Source organism: Pavona decussata, unplaced genomic scaffold (assembly GCF_977016875.1).
Source record: "Pavona decussata unplaced genomic scaffold, jaPavDecu1.1 SCAFFOLD_232, whole genome shotgun sequence".
Lineage (NCBI taxonomy): Eukaryota > Metazoa > Cnidaria > Anthozoa > Scleractinia > Agariciidae > Pavona > Pavona decussata.
In genome coordinates this window covers 1,103,651-1,129,062 of record NW_028145637.1, presented here as the reverse complement: position 1 = coordinate 1,129,062, position 25,412 = coordinate 1,103,651, and the positions used below count along the sequence as shown (strand labels likewise).

At 38.4% G+C, this 25,412-nt stretch overlaps 1 protein-coding gene across 1 annotated transcript in view; it reads left to right on the top strand.

Annotated features, from left to right (window-relative positions):
* LOC146458656 (uncharacterized) overlaps positions 1 to 25,412 on the top strand; it is a 34,633-nt gene that overhangs the window by 6,582 nt on the left and 2,639 nt on the right. The window contains exons 4-15 of the mRNA XM_085090510.1: positions 985 to 1,137; positions 2,731 to 2,851; positions 3,760 to 3,872; positions 5,862 to 5,933; positions 7,804 to 8,025; positions 9,146 to 9,319; positions 9,911 to 10,090; positions 11,080 to 11,220; positions 12,662 to 12,924; positions 21,967 to 22,048; positions 23,081 to 23,191; positions 24,681 to 24,791. Of these exons, the coding sequence (XP_084946636.1) occupies positions 985 to 1,137; positions 2,731 to 2,851; positions 3,760 to 3,872; positions 5,862 to 5,933; positions 7,804 to 8,025; positions 9,146 to 9,319; positions 9,911 to 10,090; positions 11,080 to 11,220; positions 12,662 to 12,924; positions 21,967 to 22,048; positions 23,081 to 23,191; positions 24,681 to 24,791 (1,743 nt within the window). The remainder of the gene's footprint in view (positions 1 to 984; positions 1,138 to 2,730; positions 2,852 to 3,759; positions 3,873 to 5,861; positions 5,934 to 7,803; positions 8,026 to 9,145; positions 9,320 to 9,910; positions 10,091 to 11,079; positions 11,221 to 12,661; positions 12,925 to 21,966; positions 22,049 to 23,080; positions 23,192 to 24,680; positions 24,792 to 25,412) is intronic.

Genomic DNA, 25,412 nt, shown 5'->3' with positions numbered 1-25,412 from the left:
GACAAGCCCAAACGACGGCTGCGAAGGAGACTACACCTCAGTTGAATCTTTCAATTTCTATAGAAAAACAACAACAACAACAACAACAACAACAAACAGGAAACCTTCACAAGTGTTAAGAGTGGTCAAATTGCCGGCTAAATGTGTGTAAAATTGTTATAGTTATGTCCACGAGACTCCACTATACACAGGATATGCATTTATTGTCCGTCAAACTCCACTTCGAATATACCAAAAAAAAACAATTTCGTACTACACGAGAAAAACAACAAGTTCTGGCGCCGACTACAAAACATGAAGAAATTTACAGCGATCTACATGGCGGAAATATTTTGAAAGTCCCTCGGGGAAAACGAAACAATTTAATTTCCAAGGAAAAAGTCTTGACATTCTTTCTTTTGTCCAAGTTATGACGAAAAGATCAAATGTAAAACCGAAGGAAATAAAAAAAATTCACAAACCATCCCTGTCCAAATTTGCCATAGAAACATTAAGCCACGCAAATTTATATATCACATGCCAAATTGCGTGGGATGAATTTTTGGGAAAGTTGTAAAGTTAAGTCATATAGTGGGGCTTAATTTGATGTTAAAAATTGGTTGTGATTACGAGGAAACTTGAATGTACTCCCCAGCTCTCTGCTGAATTGGCGTAAGAGCTTTGCGCAAGATGTTCTAGTGCTTTTAAACCTCAATAAAATCGCAGTTGATGTCCCAATACATCATCGCTGGTTACTCTTATAAGAAAGATAAAAGAGTTCCGCTTTCTGCAGATGGCTAAAAACGTTTAAAAGCCACCATTGTATGATTTATTTTGTTGATTTAGTCATTTCACTTGAGCGCGATCTACCTTTGCAGGTTTCCGATGTTATGTCTCTTTTGAAATAACTTTTAATCGTGCTGCTTCTTTCGTGTACGACTCAGCTTTTCGAAATGCTCTAATATTAGCCCGGAACTTCACGTTTGTGTTGATTTACTCTTCTAGGAAACATCTCCGAGTTTTATCAAGGTGACATAATTTTGGATCCCGAACTTCAGTATTACATAAAGACTGGAGGCAACTCAAGGAACGCTATTAGATCACGCAAGAGACTGTGGACCAGTCGAATTATCCCATACCGGATCCCATCCTGGATGAGTAAGTACTTCATATATCGTTTTGGGGATGGGCTGGGGGAAAGGAGATGAAAGGGGACTGCCATATCTAGGGCTCGACAAGCTGTTGTTGTAAATAGTGAACAAAAAGAAATAATTATTGTTTTATATTGCACCGAGACCGCTACCGCACCCAGAACAAAGGAGAGTGAGAAAGTTTTCATGTCGAAAACCCAGACTGCATGCGTGGCTCATATAATGGCGGAATTCGGAGGTTGTGACCAGGGACTGACCCGGTCCATATAGGTGATGGGTGTTTCTTTCACCAGGTTGAAAATGTGAACATGACGAGATCTTTTCCCATTTCGGAAGTCTTTGGTAGACTTTTACTGAGAGCTATAATCTTCCAGTAAAACCACAAAAAAGGAGAAATATGGATAAGTAATTATAACAATTTTTTTCCTTGTGCGCGAGCGGATGGAATTCTGTAAATCAGGGTGACTATATGGAGGGTTAGGGTCAGGGTTATGTGGGTGATTATATGGTACCTTACCATGAATTACTTGCCAAATGGAGCTACTGAGAATTGCGTTTGCGGCAAACGGCAAACGGCAAACGGCAAACGGGAGATTCGCATTTATGTTTTCTTGAAATAAAGAGTACAAAGATGAGAATATATAGTGCAAACGAATTCTGGCCTTTGATGTCAACGCAAAACTACTTGATTTGACAGAGAAACTGAAAACAACGAGCAGCAAATATAGGATAAACATGGTCACGTGGTCATATCTCACGTTTGCTGTTTGCCGTAAACGTCATTCTTAACCTCCCTATTGTCTCTACTGTCCGAAGGAAACGACACCGCGCCCATTCGGCTGATCACCTTTCGTCCACACAACCATACAGTAAAAAGCATCATTTTATAGAACTTGCTTTTGCTCCGAAATGACCCTGAAACTTGTACAATTATTTGACAACCTTCACTAATTTCATTCAAACGCGATTTCGCAAATATCTTTGAGACGTTGGAAAAAAAATGACAAAGATGCATTCAAACCAGTCGCTCGACACTTTCACCTGCCTAACCATGGTATCACAGGAAGCCGCAAGAGGTTAGAACATAAGTTCATCTTCCAAATCGGCACTCTTATCCTCACGGAATCAAAATATTAACTACTATCTCTCAAAAACCAAAAGTCACTTTTAAGGACGGTGCATACTTTTGCTACTGCGCATACGTTTTGCGCATCTCGAGATACTCGATTTTCTATGGCATGGGTGGGTGCCTACTAATAAAGGGATATTTTTGCATGGTTTAAAACTATGCGGAGAAAGCAGAACTTACCAATTGACCTTTGCATAGATAATAACGTATCAATTTGATAAAAAAAATGCCATACACTGCTTTGTATTTTAACACTTTTTTGAATTATTGTTTCTTAATTATCTCTAAAAAATGAGTAGTTACCCCAAATTTTGTTTTTGCATTCCAATAGCCCTTGCTAAGATCTGCTTTTCCAGCATAGTAATAAACTGCGCAAAAATATCTCTGTATTAGTAGGCATGCATAGAACAGAGCCCACTGAATCTTATTTGCGAGAAAATATATATACTGTATATATTTTTTGCTATTTAGGTCACGTGACGTCGAATGTACAGAAAGCCATTCAAGAGTTTCATCGCTACACTTGTCTTCGATTTGTACCCTACAACAGCGCTTACCACAAGAACTACATTGAGTTTGGAAACAGCCACGGGTATGTTGCGGGAACTTTACCTGATCAGTTGCCAATCTTTCTGAAAATTTTGGTTTTTGCAGTGTATCAGTGGCTGTTCCGGGTCGTTCAGGTTTGGGCTTATTTGTAGACTGCTGGTGTCTGTCAGTTATTGTGTTAATTTGTTGTACTGTTTACGTGGCTGGTGCGTAGTCAGGAGGCAGTAATGAAGACAATACTGATAACAAAAAGTAAAGTTCAACAGAGAAAAAAACTATCACACTAGACACATCTATGCAATTGCTGGCATACGTTTTTTTGTATCATTAAAACCTGCTTTTCCGGTAATATTACCTTGAGACAAGGCAAGTGTATAAGCAAGTGTAAAGGCAATTACAGCAGAGGTCCTTTTAGCTTGTAAAACAATTAAACAGCTCATGGTTATAAAGATTTAATTTCGTTTTGCATTATATAAGTAATTGTCCCCCCAGAGCATGTCCAATACTCACCTCTTCCCCCCTCCACAAAAACGAGCATTTCCCAATTCCAATTCGACCTGGAAACAGTGGATAGAAGAGCCACCTCGTGGAATCCGCTGAAATTCTCATTTATTATTATAATTATTATTATTATTATTATTATTATTATTATTATTATTACTATTATTATTATTATTATTATTATTATTATTATTATTATTATTATTATTATTATTATTATTATTATTATTATGTTATTTTACTGGAAAGATATGGTCGCTTAAATTATAACCTTGCTAGCGTCAGGTCCCGAATTCACACCGGGTACAAATAAACACCCGGCTGACATTAGGATGGTTTGGACAACTGGCAAAAACAACCAACACAACAACAACAACAACAACAACAACAACAGTGACAAAAACATGTCTAATGTTCATTTTACTCTTTTCCCATCATGGATTGCAAAAGATGTTCATCTCGAATTGGCAAGCGATATGCTGAGGCTGGCCGGCAAACTATCTCCCTCGGCGACGGATGCAACTTTGTGGGAACTATTATACACGAGATGATGCATGCGATAGGTAATACTACAAACAGAGGACTGTTAAATTACAATTTAATCAAAATGCAATGCCCAGCTAGCATGTTCATGAGCATTCTGTGAGTTCCTACGGAAGTCGAGCTCATGACCTTACTTGCACCGGTGGAGACCACTCAGCAATTTCCTTGTACATTCGTGGCGAACGAGGTGGCTAAATTTGATTAAGGTGGCCGAACACAGTTTTCCAGTATACAGGTGTTAGTAAACATTATTTCAAAACTACGTACTTCAGAGTACCTGAAATTAGCTTGGTGCAAGATTAGCAGAGTAGGAATAAATGTTTTTGAGAAAGATGCCGTTGCCATGGCAACGCCGTTGCCATGGCAACGCGGCAAGCTATTTACCGTCCACAAATAATGGTTTTCCTTAATTTTTGGAAAATGCACTCGTTTGATTTTTTCCATTTTTTGTTTCCAGAAAAACCCACAAAATACTGACATAGTGACGCTGCTTTCATGTAATTTTAACAGATAGATCTCCTGTAAATGTTGGTTTTACACTTTAATGTTTTTTGAAGTTACCCTCTGTTAGATGTTGGTTTTTGTTTGTAGGCGAGTTACGCTTTTAGAGAACTACTGTTTTGTCAAATTTCACGAAATTCTAACGAGCGGTTCCTTAGAAAACAGTTCATTTTCATTAAAACAACCAGTCACAACTTTTTGGTCAAATGCGCATGCGTTGCTTTTAATGAGGTTTTCTCAGCAGAGATATAAAGCGTGCAAAAAGGATTAGGTCTTCGTGAACTCACTTTCTTTGTTCGGTGATAAATGCAGAAGGATTCACAAACGAGAAACTTAGTTATTTTAAGAGCAAAACTCACCTTTGGGATCCATTTGGTATAAAATCGAGGGATCGATAGAATTGGTTTACCACAACCCTAGCGCGCGCTTAATAGCATCACTAACAGAATCTGTAAAGCGCGCGAAAACTGTGTTCGGCCACCTTAACACTCACTACGAGACTCCCCGCCTGCTCAGGATTAGAGGCTTTGAACGCTGAACGAAAGATCACGGGCTCGATTTTCGTCCAGGCCTGAGATTTGTCCTTGTCCCATGCTCGCAATCTGCTGCTTAATACATCTTTCTTATTTTGTAATGAAGTTTATAACTTAACATCTTCTATAGTTAATCAATGTGGATTTCTTGTACATTACAAGAGTATGATTCTTGGTCGACGTTGGTTGGTTAAACAGCTATTAATTATCGTCGAGTCTACGGTCAGATATTCTTTTGTTCAAAAGGACTGGAAACGAAACGAAATGGTGAATTTAATGAAGAATGACCCAGTTCCCTCGCTCTGTGTCAAATAGTCGATAACTGTAACGACAGCTAGTACACTGTTTACATCTAACAACTACTGTTTACTGACCTTTCCAGTCGCCGATCAGTTCTTTCATTCCTAGGGTGTATTGAGTGTATTCACTCCGATATTTTTGAATCGTTGTCGACAAGTTTTGATTTGCGGTAAGATCATTTCACAGCTGATATAGGAACACAGTGGGCGCAGACGTCTCGTCAAAAACGATCAATTTCGGTTTAGGTAGAGAAGAAGGGATTTTACCCAATGCCTGCAATGCAATCCTTGTTTTAATATATTTCAGTTATCCTAGCTTTTATTGTTTGTTCTATCAAGCTCGTCACCTCGGCCGTTGGGATCAGTCTGCCGTTAATATTTTGTATTTGAGATAATTTGCTGATCCAGGTCTACAAGTGATCCGGCACCACTCATTGGTTTGTCGCTGTGGAATTGCAGATTTTATTGTATTCATTTTAAAATGAACCTGCCAGTACGTTCTCGAAAATAAATATCTACTTACGCAAAAAATAAGATACACAATTACCAATAGTAAACTAACGTGCTTTGGTTTGCTCTGCTAACTTCTTCCTTCGCCACCGGTTAAACAATAGAATTTCAAATTGTTCGTCAGATAATGATTTGGTAATAATTCTTAATCACTTTTCTGTGTCAGGTTTCTTCCACGAACAAGCAAGAAGCGACAGAAATAACTATGTAAAGATCTTTTGGGAAAACATTCTTGATGGTAAGAGAGTAGCATGAAGCATAATTTTTCATTTCATTTTCCTGAATCTAACGAGTTAATTAAGTTGGTTGTTTAACTTTTTCCAAATTATGTGCATGCAGATCCAAGAACACTAACCAACGAAATAAATATAAAGTTAATTAAGTTCAATGGCAGTAACAAGATTAGTTAAAGACAAGGTCAGTGCATTAGGGGAAAATAGGAAAAAATGCCAACAGCAAAATGAAAGGGAAGGGTGAGCGAATTCGCTCACCTTTTTAGAATTCTTAATCGAAAAACAGAAGACATAAGTAATTCCCCACTCCAAAAACTACGGAGAGACTGGTGCGAGTGAGGGGTTATGGGACCGCTTAAGAAGACGGATGGAAATTGCGCCGATGAATAACTAACAATTATTTTCAAGATTGAGCAAAATATCGTAATTTGTCAGGCTGAGGAAAATAATGGATCTGTGAGACACTGACATTCACGATATTTTGCGATAACCGAGTTCCATAATTGTTTTATCATTCGATCACAGAGTTTGTTTTTCATAATTTTGATCATCTAAAGATGTCAAATCCCTCTCTGACAGCTCAGGGAAGCGATCTGCCATTTTTACACAAGAGCGTGGTTTCAATTACGCGTGAGCAGAATATTTTTTGCAGCAAAACACAGTTGGACAGTATTGCGCATGAGCAGACCATTATTTGTGGGCAGTTATTTGCAGGTCATGTGGTTTGCTCTCGGCCGGTGAAAAGGAAGAAAAAAAATGCACCGAATGATAAATGCATTTCCCAGCAGTTAGGCAAGCACTACGCCACTCAAGATGTCCATCCATCCATCCAAGCAATCCCACAATCTTAACTCGTATCAGTCTTCTCACAATTTTTGGAGTGGGGAATAGTCAACAGCTGAGAGGGTGGAATTCAGAGAATTTAAAGCGAAGAAATTATTTTTCGAAAATAGGTCGTTGCGATTGTTTTGCTAAAGCGAAGGCAAATTTTGTCATTGAACAGAACGTCACTCGAGTTTGCAGACTTCCCAGGAAATCTTCGAGCTCTTCCATGAGATTGTGCTTAAATAAATTACTAGTTCGACTTGAATGAAATAATTTGTTAGTTTACCGATTTTTCGTATTCCATTGTTGTATTTCGTCAACACTCGCCCTTCAAAATGATCCCCTAGCATTTGGGAAAAAAAATGAGGCGCGTTTCATTTTCAGACTACTTCAAGGGATTATTTGATTCAGCAACAGCCTCCGCAAATTACAAGATCTTTGCAGAGCCTTTCTAGGTACGAACCTTGTGTTTTAGCGCGCTGTATTTTGATCCTTTTCCCTTTTAAAAACTATATAAAATGAATACTTGTAACGCGCATTTTAACATGACGTGGTGATCAAATGCGCAAGCAGTTACCCACCCAACCATGAGAGTATACACACAAAGACCAGACCACAACACTGGGAACTACATCCCCTACTCTTTGCGAACAGTGAGTGGGTTCTTTAACGTCCCACAGAGTTAATTATAAACAAGGATTGTGTGACGGGGCCTACGGTTTATCGTCCTTATCCGAGAAAACTAGAAAGTCTAACCATTTGCAGATGTCATAGTAAAGGCAGCACTTTCTCCTCAGTTATTTAAAGACCCTGAGTGTTGGTCCGGCCGGGGTTTGAACCCTCGACCTCCCGCACGGTAGTCCGGCACTCTACCAACTGAGCTAACCGGTCGGCTTATATTAAATCAAAACTCGGCCTGAACTGCCACGGCAGTCCATCCACCCTAAAAGGATCCAAAATGTTCGAAGGCAAGATTTTGTCCAATACACTCCAAGTATCCCCTAGATATTTGGAAATTATTCTGTGGACTATTACGTTGTTACCTTTCAGGCTTCTCAGATCAGTTTGACAAGTATCCATGGCAAGTGATCGATGATTTGGGCGTGTCGTATGACTACCAGTCAGTCATGCATTACGACAGAAGAGCATTCACCAAAAACGGCAAACCAACCATTGTTGCAGTGGGGAATGAGAACATGGAATTCGGGACTCCAGACGACTTGTTCAGTACAAGAGATGTGGTTGAAATAAACGCCTTGTACGACTGTACAAGTAAATAATTTTGAATGTTAATCTAAGAAATTGCACCGTCGCTAATGGACTACTTAAAAGTAGTCCATTCTTGTAACCTTGGTCTTCCCATAAGACATTGGCAGACGTATTTTGGCTGAGGTGTGTGTTTTATTTTGGTTGGTTGTTTTGTTTTTCTCATTGGTTGTATTGGGGGCACTGTTGTTGTTGTTGCTATTGTTGTTTCCGTTAATGTCGGGGTCACTGTTGTTGTTATTGCTATTATTCTATTTTTCTCACCGTCGCTGTTGTTGTTTTTGTTGATGTTGGGGTCACTGTTTTTGTTGTTGTTACTATGTTGTTGTTGCTTATGTTAATTTTTAGGTTACTGTCGGTTGTTGCTAATGCTATCATTTTGTTTATATGATGAGTAACCGGGCCCCAGGTATTAACGAGTTTAAGGTGAGCCACAGGATTAATATATCTCGTTTTACATCTAAAACCAACGTTATGTTAAACCAAATCGTCAAGGTAAATAAGTTTTGATCTTGTTACGCGATTGTTTAAAATACTCTACGAAGCCGCTTTGGCTTTTATTTTACACCTTTTTATAGAAAATTAATATAAATTCCAAAATCTGCGTTAATCCAATCAGCATGATTATTTGCGACGTAAATAAAGTGGAATTAATCCTTCTCGTTTGCGTTAAACTAGGTTTGCCTGCAATCCCATCATTTTAATTCTGTTATTATTTAAATAACATAATTGACGTAAACTTTCCCATAATAAGATAACAAGTTACACACTAAAACAAGCCGCAATATTTTAGGACTGGACGATATTGTAAGCAGAGTTGGCCATTTCCGAGTTGTTTTGAATCTCATTATGAAAACAAGGTTTCGTGCGTAGTTTGTATTATGAAAATTATTTTTCATTCATATGCAAAGAAAACTAATTTTCACATGAAAAGCTTTGTACTTCACCTCGTTTTGGTAATGAGGCTCAAAGCAACTTGGAAATGGTCTATTCATAACGGATAACCCTGATATAAGCTTTATAGTTAGGCTAAACTTGGGAAAACCATCAAGCCATCGAGCCATGAAACATTGCATTTTTTTTGTTGAGAGTCCCTAATTTTTCAATTCTGCGTTGTTTCCATCAGCTAAAACATATGGTTGGACCTCGTGGTCGCGGTGGACACCCTGTGACGACAATTGTTATCGCACCCGTGAAAGATACTGCTACCATTCAGGAAACGTAAAGTCTTGTGGAGGAAACGTCAATGCATACGGAGTTGAAATACAGAGTGAAAAGTGTCCTTCCTCTATATGCCCGGGTAAATAATGTTTATCAATTAGTTTGAATAAACTATTACGAGCATGAATAAATGTGACTAAAAATGTTTGGAAATTTCAAACCGTTCTTGGTTTGGGGATTTAAAGGCTACCAGAGGTACATAATAAAAGTGCTATATCATCTGCATAAAAAAACAATATTATAGCAACGCTCATGCTATTTTCATAGAATTCGTTAACGTCTCAAGTTAGAACATGGTCACAGCTACTCGACCAATCAGTGCCCAGTATTTGTGTATTCTATATCCCATAAATTATGTAAAGAGGCGAGGGCTTTGAAGCGCAGTGAAATTTTGGGGTAAAATAACTACTCATAAGTATGTCATATGTAGAGCAGCTTTGTGGTGGCTAGGTCATTAAACTATTATGGCGACGTTCCCACAAGTCTCCTGTAGCTCCGCGGTCGGGCATCCAAACTAGTAAATGGAGGGTTCCTGTTTTGAGAACTCGGATTCTCTTTTTTCGAATATCCTTGTATCACTGACTGAAAAATAAATCATTTTTTTATTTACCAGCCTATACTGTGATGTAATCTGAACGCGTTTTCTTTCTTCACAATTTGCCTTTTGTAGCCCCTATTGATGGACATTGGGGTCGCTGGTCGGAATGGCGTCCTTGCAGTAAAACATGCAACGATGGCATCAAAACACGAATCCGGATGTGTGACAATCCAGCGCCTACTCACGGTGGAAAGCCTTGTCCAGGCAGCGAAACAGAAACTGAAATGTGCATCTTAAAGAGGTGTCACCTTGGTGAGTTAGAATTCTAAAAGTAAATTTTATCCTCTTGAATATCCTCCCCGGCGCCGTCATTTTGGGAGTTTTTTAGCAGTAAATGTCATCTCAGTCCCGTGGAAGTAGGGAAAAGTTACTTTCATTTTTCTCACACATGGCTGACTAGGACATTTTATAACCCACTGATTAATTTCCGCGCGTTCTCATTGGACAAAACACTTCACGTGGTACAAAATCGGACGGCGATTATTAGAACAGTTGGCCGTGAAGCGAAGCATTGAGGGCAACTGTGAAATCTTTAAGCCGAAATCATTATCCTTCGATACACCAGATAGATGGAAGGGGTTTATTTATCTTACAACCCTCAGATTAATTGCTGTAGAAAAGAGAAATTAGCCAGCGATGGCTTGGCGTGATTGCAGTCAAATAAATGCAAGCTGAATAGTTTACTCCATTTTGTTAAACTGTGATTGGATCAGTACAACAACTTAGCCTTAAACCTGTGATGTTTTTTGTTTTGTTTTTCTCGTTGAAAGAAATTGGGCTCAGCCTCGGGCATTATCCTCCTCAAAATTTTCCGTTTGCCTTCAAGCCTCGCTTGTTGCCCAACTGTCCGGAAAGAGAAGTGAAATTAGACACAGGGCAACAGATCAGACGGTAACTGAGATAATTATTTTCGAGTGTCGATGTTCACCATTGCTCATGGTGTGACGCGCAGTGCTTTTGATTTTCTTGTGCTTATGCTTGTGGTTTCCACTAGAAAACTGGGAACAACACGGGGCGAACATACGCACGCGCAGTACGTTGAGCTCTAATTCTTATGCTTGCGCTGTGCAGTCACGTCACGCCGGTTCACACTTGTGGGATAAGTGCCAAAGCCCCTGGCATAAGCATAATCATGACTCACACCCGTTCGCGCATATTTCTTTACTAATGTCTGTGTTTATGCTTCTGCTTATCCGCACGATCGTGAACTAGCAGTGACTTATTTTTATAAATTTTAACAGACAACGACGATGCTGACTTTGAAAACTTTCGCTTGGGGATGTGGACTAATTCGCAAACCGACAACCTGCACTGGCAATTTCATAGATACTTCACTCAAACCATGAATACAGGGCCTGACAGAGATCATACCAGCGGGAAAGGTAACCGTATTATCTTTGTTTTGTTTATCTATTCTGCGACATGAGCATCACATGGAAGGGTGATGTTTTAGTTTCAGTTGTTACAAATTTGAAGACTTGATGTTTGACAAGCAAGTCCTTCTAGTGAGTATTCTTGGATATTTCTTCGGTTTGGCAACATTAACAGTCACATGGCCATAAGCTCAGCTCAGTATCCTGATTTTGAGCACAATTATGGGTATCATTTTATTATTGTTATTGGCCACTCACCTTTCAAGGTCAGCAACTTTGTAGTTCACAGATTCGTACATGTTTGTTCAATCCAATTCAATTCAATTCAATTCAATTCAATTCAATTCAACGTTAATCTTTATTGAGGAAGCCGAAGTGCACGCAAAGTGGTTTACAGTAGGTCCTCAAAAAGAAAAATTACAAAATTAATAGTAGCAAATATATGGAAAACATTTAAGTAACATAGCGTATAAGAGTAAATCAAAAAAGAAGAAAGAAAATTAAGAATAATTACAAGCTAAGAAATTGCGCTAAAAATAGGAACTATGAATTTAAATTTGGCTTTGGTCAAGCCAGCTTAAATGCTGCTAAGGGTAAGGGTAAGGTTTATTAAAATTGCATCGCAGCCCGTAGGCTGAATTACGTAATAATTACATACTAATATTTACAATAAAAATTTAAGGTTTACAATAATGATTAAAATATAATACAAATGCTAACTATGTCTAAAAGGAATCTAGTAAATAATAATCAATTTAATAACACCTTAATCACGTTTCTAAAAAAAAATGATTTTAAAATTGATTCGTTTGGCGGGCCATTGCGAGGATAAACGAGTTCTTTGCCCTGTTGCCGGGTATGGACGTGTGGTATATCGTAAGGACGATAATTTCTTAAGTTATACCTTGGTGGATTCTTATATAATGGCGGAAGTAAGCTGTCTAGCCTATGGTCTTTATCGGATGTAATACTAAGGAGGGCGTTTGTCTTAGGAAAATGTCCAAAGAGTTCCAAACATCAGCAGCAAAGTTTAGTGTATTCCAATGTCCCCACCTTCTCTGTCCCTTGTTTATGCCATAAGTTTTCGCATTTTCCTCACAGAATCACCCAAAACGACAAATGAAGTTAAAATGTAGAAACCAAACACCGTTGAAAGAAATGAATATGCATAACTAATTCAAATGAACATGCCAATACGCCTACAGCAGATATATGGGAAAACTCTGACTATCAAACCTAGGATCCTAGTATCCATAGACTAGTCGAATTATTTACTAGTGATATTTTGAGGTCTCTGTGTATCAAGCTTACGATTTTATCCTTTTATCCATAGACTACACGAGTTAAATACAAGTGATATTTTGAGATCTCTGTATATCAAGCTTACGATTTTATCTGTAGACTACACGAGTTATCTCGGAAGTGATATTTGGGGATCTCTTTCTTGCAGGATATTACCTTTACATGGAGTCATCACAGACAACAAGCGGCCAAAGAGCCGAACTGGTCAGCTCTTGGATGGCAACCAGGCAAGGAGGGCAGTGTTTTAAATTCTACTACAACATGTACGGTCACACAGTTGGAAGCCTGGCAGTCAAGCTAGACATATCAAATGGAAAAAGTTGGTATATCTTCTACAAATCAGGAAACCAAGGCCATGGGTGGAAGAAGGGCATGGGAGTGATTGATCTTGAACAAGGTTTACAGTATAAGGTAACTATAAAAACTGGATCATTGTATAACGCCATTCCTGAAATTTAATTGGCTAAGCGACCATGGTATATGGGCCATTATACCATGCCTGAGAAATAGTGACCGTTAGTGTCTTCTGGTTGTTCTTCATTCTCGTCCCCAGAGCCTCCTGTCCCTCTTAGCCGGCGGGGCCTTCGCACGAGGGAAAGGAGGCTCTGGGGACACAGGATTTGATTGGCTAGTTCCTAACAAGAGAAATGAAAAACGGAAGTGAAAATGTTAGCGGCAGAGCGTGGGATGGGCGACTGGCGGCCTGGCGCGAAAAATAAAAGTAGCTACAAAATGAAATGCAGCACGATGGCGGACGCTAAAAAATCGCTAAAGATCCTCTGAAAAAAGCCGTTGGTAAATTTTTTTAACATCTTTGGGTGTTATGATCAAACGGGTTTAATTAGAAACCACTCTGTCGATAGTTTCGTGAAGGAAACACGCTGTGGAGTTGGCAAAAGTCTTCAGAGTTTTTATCGGGAAGGGAAATTTCGCTCGATGATAACTTTCCTAACAAACTCTGTCAACCTAGTTTTTACAAGATAAAAGAAATTACGAATTGCAGTCTTAAATGGAAAAGAGTCCATCTTCGCAGAAGCTTTCGTTGGCTGAGACAAGAGTGAAAGAGCTCGCAGTTCTACGCCAATGAATGGCCAAATTTCCCGAGCCTATCGGTGCAAACTGCTTCTCGCCCAAGTGACGATCACAAATGGCTGGAGCATTCTTCACAAATTTCTAACTTGTAATAAAGTACAGCTCCTCATAAGCGGTACTAGTACTGATAAGTACTGATAAGGCAGCACTGAAAAGGCCTCTATTTCATGTATGTTGGTATCTAGCAGCAGTGTAAAATATGTTCTTTCTGTTTGAGTTCAATTCAATGATATGATGACAGGATCCACCATACATACATACATACGTTTATTGACCACTTCCCCAAAGGGGCTTTTCAGTGCCAATTACACCATCCCTAAGGAATTTGAAATTATATCCCTTGTTTTCTCTGTTGCTGTTACTGTCAGTGCATTTGGAAACATGGCACTTAGCATACTTAGAAACAGGTCTAAAAATAATTATTTCCCTATGAATATTATTAATTATCAACAGTGTTTAATATGCAGTTGTAATTTTGCAACTACTGATTTTTTTTTATTTGGGGAGGGGGAGAGGGTTAAATAATTTATTGCATTCAACATCTGGTCTGTTTTAGAACAACTTTTTAATTTACTTAATATTTGGAACACTCATTGAACCCAACTAAGTCTCTTGAAGGCTACAGACACATAACATGATTAAACACACAAATGTCAATGTGTAATATAATAAGTGAATGACTTAATGAGTGCTGAAGTCAAAATGGGTGAATTTACAGCAGAGATGGATAATCCAACCCGATGAATCTGTATAGTAGTTAATTTGCAGGTATAAATAATAGAGATGGAGTGTTACTAGTTTGTCTGATAATCAGTTATCTGTGTATAACAGTATGGGCACAGATTATATATCCTTGTAATGGAATTCATGTATTAAAATTATTAAAAGCATAATTGTTAATAGAACTGAGTGAAGTGCAAAGTTCAATATTTAATAATTTATTACACCCATCACACTTCTTTTTGTTAATGTTAATATTTATTGATCTGCTTCAAGAAACCCGATTTTTAAGTGGTTATTATTATTTCACTTTATTTTCATGCGGCTAAAGGGATGCGATTTGGAGATAAAAAATAGTGCGATTCTTGAATAAACCACACTGTTGAGAGCCAATCAGATTGCAAGGATCACCAGTGGTTTTAAAATAGGTGTAATAATCATAGAAACAAATTATTGAATGATCCATTAGATGGTCCATCTGTGTTATAAATTGAGCCCTCGAAACAGCAGTTCCATCCTAAAAATGCGAACGTACTGTAGTCATTTTTCCATTAATGATTTGCATAACATTGTACAACTTTAATATAATGACAGATTAACCCTCAGAAGTTTGTATAGTGAAAAGAAATAGTATAAAACTTGTTACCATTCTGCAATGAGATGTGCCTCATCAACTACAGCTGCTTTGATCTTTTCCCTAATCTCAACACTGTCCAAAACCTTCCTATTTCTTTCCAATAAACTTAAATACACTTAATATTCCTTCAATTTGGGATACAGAGAAGTCTAACGATTCGTCTCAAAGAATCATTGCAGGTGGTAGTTTTATGCTGTCAAGATTGATATCTGATCCCGCATCAGGGCATTCAACGGCGATGCGACCAAAATGATGGAGTCACTGACCTCCAGCCATGAGTCAAAACAAAGGGCAAAAGCTGGAATATCAAGGATTTGTCGAAGGCAGAGACACCTGACACATCCCTCCTTTTCTCGAGAATAATTCTAATTGCGTTCCCAAGCTGCTTACGAAGGGAAATCGTTTCCAAAATAAGAAGACGCAGAAACTTCGCCAGTATCTCAATAAACTTATCGCCTCTGGCAGCCGCCATGTTATTCTCACTAAATTTAATGACATTTCAAGACTTCATACATGAATACCGGAAGTCCTAGAATCTAGGACTTCCGTAATCCTGTGTCCCCATTCTCGTCCCCAGAGCCTCCTGTCCCTCTTAGCCGGCGGGGCCTTCGCACGAGGGAAAGGAGGCTCTGGGGACACAGGATTTGATTGGCTAGTTCCTAACAATAGAAATCTAAAACGGAAGTGAAAATGTTAGTGGCAGAGCGTGGGATGGGCAACTGGCGGCCTGGCGCGAAAAATAAAAGGAGTGTCAAAAAGAAAGGTCGGCATTAGATAACATAGGGTGAAGCGGTCCCGACTGATCGGAATTTTCCGATCGTCCTTGTGACGTCATCGTCCGACTGCTTTCACGAAATAAACAAATAGTGCTTTATTATCCTTTGCGTTGTGTGATAAATTTGCCGGCGGCCATCTCTGTTGGGACAACTATTCCTCAGTTTACACACTGAAGGACTGACAAAGCAGATTTTTTCGAGGAGTGGATGAATGTTTACATGCCTTTACCATTTTATCTTTGCCCACCGCTTCACTCGATGTTACTTCTTTGTACTGTTGCAGGACACTACATAACATAGGGTGAGGAGGATCCGAGCCCAACTGGATCCAGTCTTCGTTTGGAAAAGTATTCCTCATTAATTATTTGACTCAAAAGCAGTTCTTTCGATGAATACATGAACATATGCTGTTATATGAATTTTCAACACCTGATGAAACTGTTTACATCTTTCACGAAAGTACTGTTTAATACTTCTTTGTACTGTTTTTGCACTACATAATAGGGTGAGGGTGACGTGTAGTGGCATTTGCAGAAATGAATCATAAACAACAAGTGATTTTTCGTTGCAGGTCAAATAAAGCGCGATAATGTCAAACACAACGCGTGCGCTTTTTTTGTGTTCTTTGACCGATATTTGGGAAGAGTAGCAATAACTCCCTTCTTCCGCTGAACTGCCTATATTAGCGGGAACCCGGGAAAATCTGGCGGGAGATTTGAGTTGTAATTTACCTTTGCGTAGCTCGCGTCTTGATAATGGAAGAAAATTATGATGACTTTGCTCCTTGCGAACAAATTCCCAAAAGAACCTGCTACGTTTCTTCTATGGATCAGGTCGCAAAGCTAATAATTTTCAAGTTTTGAAACGAAAAATACTGTAAAGTTTTCCTGTTACAAGGGTACTGGTAACTTTGGAAATCATGATGAGTTAATGTTTATTAATTTTTGGTTAACTTTTGCCCCCATAATACAGTTCTGCTGAGTCCTGTCAATTGCTGCAAATGTGGGGATCTAACCTTTGGAATAATAATAATTAAAAAAGAAAATCAATGGATTTAGAATCCACAGGATGACACTGAGACACTTCTTACAACAATAGCAACACAATCCTTCCTTTAACTTAACATGTTGTGATCCTTTTTTTGAATTATGGAGTTCCTCACATACACAAAACTTCAATTACAAGAAATCTACCCCAGCCCCCTCGCCCCCTTCCCATTGCCATGCCCTGGAGAGGCTGATGAAAGGATCAAATGGTTGAAAAAAAAAGGGGAAAACTTCTGATTAGGTTTACTCAAATTGTTAATGTGGTTGGATTATTTCAGAAGTCTGGATACAACAATTGCATAGTTGTAAATGCAAATGTCACCATAGATGCTATTTGTTGCTGGGTACACACCAGAGACATAATTCCTATAAAATTGCAGTTTGTAGTCTTTCATGATCACATGCATGCCCTTTCTGGTCTTGGTATCATGTCCGAAATTCAAACAATTTTTTTTTAAATAAAAACAGGCACCAATATAGAGACATCAATGCTTGCAATGTGGTCGATTGATTTTCAAACTATAACACTGTGCCTAGATTACAGGAAAGGAAATCACAGACTTTATTTTATTTCCCATGATTAAAGATAGCAAAATATTGTCCAATATAGTTACTTTTAACATTACAACAGGGAGGAGGACTAAAGCATTTACCTTTCGGGCTTTTACAAAGACGCTAGTCCTCCCATTAAAAAAATATAAATAAATATATTTTTATACACTTCAACATAGGTTGTTGAAAATTCATGTATTCATCGAAAGAACTGCTTTTGAGTCAAATAATTAATGAGGAATACTTTTCCAAACGAAGACTGGATCCAGTTGGGCTCGGATCCTCCTCACCCTATGTTATGTAGTGTCCTCTGCAACAGTACAAAGAAGTAACATCGAGTGAAGCGGTGGGCAAAGATAAAATGGTAAAGGCATGTAAACATTCATCCACTCCTCGAAAAAATCTGCTTTGTCAGTCCTTCAGTGTGTAAACTGAGGAATAGTTGTCCCAACAGAGCTGGCCGCCGGCAAACTTATCACACAATGCAAAGGATAATAAAGCACTTCAGCGCCATATTTGTTTATTTCGTGAAAGCAGTCGGACGATGACGTCACAAGGACGATCGGAAAATTCCGATCAGTCGGGACCGCTTCACCCTATGTTATCTAATGCCGACCAAAAAGAAATGCAGCACGATGGCGGACGCTAAAAAATCGATAAAGATTCTCCGAAAAGCCGTTGGCAAATTTTTTAAACATCAGCAGGTGTTATAATCAAACGGTTTTTAATTAGAAACCGCTCTGTCAATAGTTTCGTGAAGGAAACACGGTGTGGAGTCGGCAAAAGCTTTTAGAGTTTTTATCGGGAAGGGAAGTTTCGCTCGATAATACTAGTTAAATTTTGTTTTCACAAGATAAAAAAACATTTACGAATTGCAGTCTTTAATGAAAAAGAGTCTATCTTCGCAGGAGCTTTCGTTGGCTGAGACAAAAATGAAAGAGCTCGCAGTTCTACGCCATTGAATGGTTAAATTTTCCGAGCCTATCGATGCAAACTGCTTCTCGCCCAAGTGGCGATCACAAATGGCTGGAGCATTCCCCACAAATTTCTAACTCGGAATAAAGTACAGTAAGGGACATCTCTATTTCATGTATGTTGGTATCCAGGAGCAGTGTAAAATATGTTCTTTCTGTTTGAGTTCACTTCAATGATATGATGACAGGATCCACTATCTCTAAGGAATTTGAAATTATATATCTTGTTTTCTCTGTTGCTGTTTACTGTAAGTGCAACTATAGGTATATTTGGCAACATGGCACTTAGCATACCTAATTATTAACAATGTTTAATATGCAGTTGTTTTGCAACATCCATCATCGGGGGGGAGAGTTGGAGGGGGCGGTGGCAGAATTTGGGAAATTACCTACTTGAAAGTGGAAGAGGGCAACCCAAATAATTTACATTGGCACTGTCATTCCTTCAAATCCAATACCTGCTAGAATTATCTTTGAGACATAAAAAGAGTGTCACCGAAAATATGAAAATTCCTTAAAATTGTATTTTATATTATAATAGAAATTGCATTCAACATTTGGTCTTTTTTGAAACAACTTATTTTTAGTTTACTTAATATTTGGAACACTCATTGAACCCAATTAACTCAAAATAAGTCTCTTGAAGGATACGGACAAATAACATGATTAAACATACAAATGTCAATGCGTAATATAATAAGTAAATGAGTTAACGTGTGCTGAAGTCAAAATGGGTGAATTTATAGCAGAGATGGATAATCCAACCCAATGAATCTGTATGGTAGTTAATTTGCAGGTATAAATACTAAAGATGGGCTTCTTGTCTAGGGGGAACAACTTGAACTGACAAGTGTTTCTAGTTTGTCTGATAATCTGTCATCTGTGTATAACAGTATGGGAACAGATTATCCTTCTAATGGCATTCATGTATTAAAACTGTTAAAAGCACAATTGTTAATAGAACTGAGTGGAGAACAAAGTTCAATATTTAGTAATTTATTACAACCATTTTGAAATCACATTTCTTTTTGTCAATATAATATTTATTGATCAGCTTCAAGAAACCCATTTTTAAGCGGTTATCATTTTATTTTCATGGGCGTGCGATTCGTGAATAAATCACACTGTTGAGAGCCAATCAGGCTGCAAGGATCACCAGTGATTTTAAAATAGGTCAAATAAAAATAGAAGCGAATAATTATTGAATGAGCCATCAGATGGTCCATCTGTATTATAAATTGAATCCTCGAAACACCAGTTCCATCCTAAAAATGAGAACGTGGTGTGGTCATTTTCCCATTAACGATTTGCATAACATTGTACAACTTTAATATAATGACAGATTAACCCTCACAGGTTTGTAGTGTGATTTAGACTGATCACAAAGTATATAGTTGTAGAGCATCTATGTGTTTATTGTGAAAAGAATTAGAATAAAACTTGTTACCATTCTGCAATGAGATGTGCCTCATCAACTACAGCTGCTTTGATCTTTTCCCTAATCTCAACGCTATTCAAAACCTTTCTAATTTTTTTTCCAATAAACTTGAAATATTCCTTCCATCTGGGATACAGAGAAGTCTAACGATTCGCCTCAAAGAATCATTGCAGATGGTGGTTCCATGCTGTCAAGTTTGATATCTGATTCCGCATCAGTGCATTCAACAGCGATGCAACCGAAATGATGGAGTCACTGACCTCCAGCCATGAGTCAAAACAAAGGGCAAAAGCTGGAATATCAAGATTTGCCGAAGGCAAAGACACCTTGCATATCCCTCCTTTTTTCGACAATAATTGCGTTCCCAAACTGCTCACGAAGAAAAATCGATTCCAAAATAAGACGACGCAGAACATTCGCCAGTATCTCAATAAACTTATCGCCTCTGGCAGCCGCCATGTTATTCTCACTAAATTTAATGACATTTCAAGACTTCATACATGAATAACGGAAGTCCTAGAATCTAGGACTTCCGTAATCCTGTGTCCCCAGAGCCACTTGGTCCTCGTGCCCAGCCTCCAGCGGCTAAGAGGACCAGGCGGCTCTGGGGACGAGAATGCCTGTGTCCCCAGAGCCACTTGGTTCTCGTGCCCAGCCTCCAGCGGCTAAGAGGACCAGGCGGCTCTGGGGACGAGAATGGTTGTTCTTGCAAAGTGAAATCAGCAAGATCTAGCAGTATTTCTTGATTGTTTGTAAATAAAACAATTATTCCACTCGCGCTTGTTGGATACGTGTGTAACGTAGCCTCCCTTAAACATTTTGCCAGCCTAGAAATTTTTAAACGTTTTCTGCACGCTACGTATGCCACTTTGTTGGACTTCAGGTATGATATTGACATGCCTTGCACAGGGTCTCTTTCTAGAAACTGTCCTTGTCACAGTGTGTAAGCTTAAGATTTCTTAATGTATCTTATATGTTTTAATGATATTTAAGGGATTGCGCCTCGCATGGGTCTCGTTGTCCCGTTTTGCGCAATACCCTTCGGATCACTCATTTTGTTTCTGGTGTTTCTGTTTTTTTCTTTGTATTTATTTTAATGCGTCCAATAAAGCTGAAAAATTAAAATAAAATAAAAATGTAACTGAGTCGACACTACGCGCCTTGTTGGCTATCTACCATCTCATATCGAACGCGCACTCGTGGAATAATCAAATAAACTGCAAAGCCCCAATATTCGAGGACTCCTTAAGATAACCATTCTACCCTAGAAGTAACAATAAAGGCTTCAGTTGCAGGCTTTTCTGTTGATTCACATGACCCGAAACACGCCACTGAAATGCTTTCAGCAAACATAGTAAATGGCGTTCATATTTCTTTCCGTTTGTTTGAAAGAACCTGGTTGTAGCGCCTGAAAGTAAGTGAGATGAAAGATAGTTTAAATTATCATTACTTTGAACGTAGCGATATACTCAAAACGCTGATGTATTCAATACTTAAGGACGGTGCCTACTAATAAAGAAGTATTTTTGTGTGGTTTATGACTATGCGGTGAACGCAGACCTTAGCAAGGGCTATTGAAATCCATAAAAGAGATTGGAGGAAACCACGCATTTTTTAGAGATAATTAAACAACAATTATATATTCTAATAGACAGTAAAATGCAAAGCAATGTATGGAGTTTTTTTCCAAATTGAAACTTTATTGTCTCTGAAAAATGCATGGTTACCCCTAATTTTCTTTTTGGATACCAAGAGCACTTGCTAAGTTCTGCTTTCTCCGCATAGTTTTAAAACGCGCGAAAATATCCTTGTATTAGTAGGCACCACCCTCAGGAAAACCGAGTATCTCGAGCTGCGCAGAACATATGCGCAGTAACAAAAGTAGGCACCGTCCTTAATTGGTCCCAAAAACTGTAATATTTATGCCGGGATTGAGGAAGCGGCTTATATATTGTATGTCACTAATTTGGATAACTCATTAGCCGGCACCTCCAATATGTGTACTAAGTAGCATTCAAATAACTTTCAATAGCGGTAAATTCATTAAGGTAAGTGATGAGATTTTAAAATGTCGCCAATGACACGAGGCCAAAAAATAGAACAAACAACCGTGAGGACTAGTTAATATTCCAAGCCCGGGAAACGAAAACATGCAAGTAGACTGGGATACAGATTAGTAAGATCGGGTCTGAGTTTAATCGACACTATTCTTTTGCAGCTGACGATTTTAGCAAAAGTAGGAGACACTGGTTACTCGGATATTGCGATTGATGACGTGTACATCGACCCAGGATTATGCAGTAAGTAATTGGTGTGTTCCTGATGACGTAGGCCTTCCAGCGCTCCGCCCATTCTCATAAAAAGGAAATAAATCAAACAGATATCCATTAGAAAATAAACTGGTTGCACAATTAAACTGTTGTCTACTCTTTTTGAATGCTTAGGGATGGTGGCATCAACCGCTCACCAAAGAAACTAGGAAAAACATGTTTCATTTTACGATAAGTGCAAGTTTAAGGCCACCTTCACACAAATGGCTGCTCTATTCTCGCTAACGTCTCCTTGGTTTTCATTTTGTAATCACAGAAGCATAGGAAAAAGGAAATAGGAAACGTTTTTTGTATTTTTCCTTTGCTTCTCATATGGAGATTCTCGCACGATTCTCTGCTGCTGCTTTGATTTTTGTGTTTATCACAAAATAAGAATAAGATTTCTGTTGTCAATAATTTGGTGTTTTTGTCGTATATAGTTTAAAGATAATGGGAGAGATTTAGAATTGTGCTTACGGCAAACGGCAAACGTGAGATTCGCGTTTATGTTTTCTTGAAAAAAATTAGTACACAGACGAGAAAAGTGCAAGATAACTCTGGCCTTTGATGCTAACGCACAAATTCTGAAATTCACTAAGAAACTAAAAAACAATGGGGAGCAAATGTTGTATAAATATGGCCACATAGTAATTTCTGCCGTTTGTTGTAAATGTAATTCTGAATCTCTCTAACACTATACAAATTCATTGTTCAATGGGGCAGGAACTCTCAGCAATCCGCTTGGTTTCTGACGTGGAGGGCGCCTGTTACTGGAGCTAAATATACACGTATCTTAACATATGGCTGTACTCAAAAAGAAACAATGTCTTTACATGCATATTTCGATCGACCGGCAGAAGTAGCAGTTACGTTTGAAGTTAAATAATGAATGACGGGAGGTTGTTCCAATTCCGACATCTTTTGAACATGGTGGAATACTTTTTACAGTTTTAGATAATGATCTTGTGTTGTGATAATGGTTGTGAAAAGTCTGTACCATAAAGAATGTGTGGTGTGTTTCAGATTGTCAAGATGAATTTTACACCTGTCACATATGGGCCGAGAAAGGAGAATGTTCTGCCAACCAAGTCTGGATGAGGGATCATTGCAAGAGAAGCTGCAGCGTTTGTGGAGGCACGTTAAGAGACAGATTTCACTATTCTTAATTTTTTTTTTCCTGCCTGGATTTGCATATGAGAGTTAAAATATCTACACAGAAGGGTGTGCTTAGTAAGTTTAAGTTTCAGTGATCACATGGTAGGTATTCACACACAGATTGAAAGGTTCAGTGAAACTTTATTACTTTTTTGTGGAAGATTTTTTTAAAGGAAATCTCCACTCAAAATTGTCGGAAATAGTGTCTAAATTCTGAATTTTAGTTTAAAAAGTAGAAGTGACATTCAAGGGTGTGCTAAAAATTAGATATGATTATCGCCTATTTTCGATTTTAAATTTCCCGGGCACCGCCATTTTGGATTTCATGACGTCATACGGTTGCCTCTATTGTCAGTAAGCAGAAGAGAAGTAGGGGTTCTTTTGTGTGAAACAATTGAGCAACCGTATTACGTCATGAAATCCAAGATGGCGGCGCCCGGGAAATTTTTAAAATGAAAGAAAGGCGATAATTTAATTCTGTTTTGTCCGACACAGAAATATTATTTCCATGTTTTCCAACGAAATTTGTACTAGATTGTATTTTCAACAATTTAACGTTAATTCATTTCAAGAGTTGAGGTTTCCTTTAAAATTTAAATATAGCTTACAAAGTGTGAAAAGCCTCATAAATGAATGCAATATAAACTAACTATAACTAACTGTAACGATTATAAAGCTAAACACACTAAGACTTTTACTTACAAGAGGAATGGTTCTATACTAGGGGTAGGGGATTTGAAAATACAATTTACAAAGTAACAGGAAGTCCAAGATGCTTCCTTTCATGTTCGCAACCTAAAATGATGACGTCGTTTTGCGCGGGAAAACTTTATTGCAAACCAATGAATGAATTCCACCACTAGCGGTATCTGAAAATTTAAGTGTTACTTCGAGAATTTATTCTAAGAAACCTTGCAGTGACGATTACCTCCGAACGCATGAATGGACCCCTCAAGCCGGTATACGTAGGACTTAGAAAGTTTAAGTTTGTTCAGTTTTTGCATTTATATTCAACGTTTAGACCTCGTCCACACATACATTTACGTTCATTAACACAAATTTTTTCAGCCATCGACAGCAAAGAGCTAAATTACTCGAAAACGTGTATTTGACATTTGTAGATCAAACTTCATATTGAATATTTACTCTCTTTTCTGCACTTGTTCTGTTGCTGCGACACAGTGTCTTTGGACAAACGCGCTCTCGTTTTCCACACAAAAATTCTGAACAACGTTTCGTCGCCATTCACTTTCGAAAGCAACAAACAAACAAAAATACAACCAAGAGACATGCAAACATGTTTATCATCGTCACTTAAATCGTTTCCGTGTAGACCGAAGCTTTTTAATCGTTTTAAAAACACCGACAAAAGAACAGATAAGAACAGAAACGATTTACTTACACTCTATGGTGTCATTATATTTAATGTTTCTTGATCAATTGACAGTCATTCCTGCTTCTCCTACAGGTTGCACAGACAGCGACCCTATTCAGTGTCCTCTTTGGGCCGCAAACGGCGAGTGCACGAAGAACCCAGATTGGATGAGGAAAAACTGCCAGAAAAGCTGTGAAATTTGTGGTAAGCACCTGATACCTCCGGCAATGCAAAGTAATCAGTCCGGGCCAAGCGAGGATAGCCGAGATGACAATTTTAACAACTAAACATCACGGGCCGGGTTTTTCGAAAGCCGATTAACGCTAATCCCTGATTAAAAGTTAACCGAGGTTTGTATCTTGCTCGTTAAAAATGTTTTTAAGGACGGTGCCTACTAATACCGAAGTATTTTTGTGCGGTTTATGACTATGCGGGAAAAGCAGATCTTAGCAAGGCCTATTGAAATCCAAATAGAAAATTGGGGGTAACCATGCATTTTTCAGAGATAACTAAGCAATAATATCTCTGAAAAGCGCCAAAATATAAAGCAATGTATGGGATTTTTTCCTAACTTGAAGCTTAATTATCCCTGAAAAATGCATGGTTATCCCCAATTTTCTTTTGAGATACCAAAAGCACTTGCTAAGTTCTGCTTTCTCAGTATAGTTTTAAACTGGGCAAAAATATTCCTGTATTAGTTGGCACCACCCATAGGAAACCCGAGTATCTCGAGATGCGCAGAACGTATGCGCAGTAACAATAGTAGGCACCGTCCTTAAAAGCTGATTTTTAGATAAATGTAAAAAGGAAAAGTCTAAGTCAAAA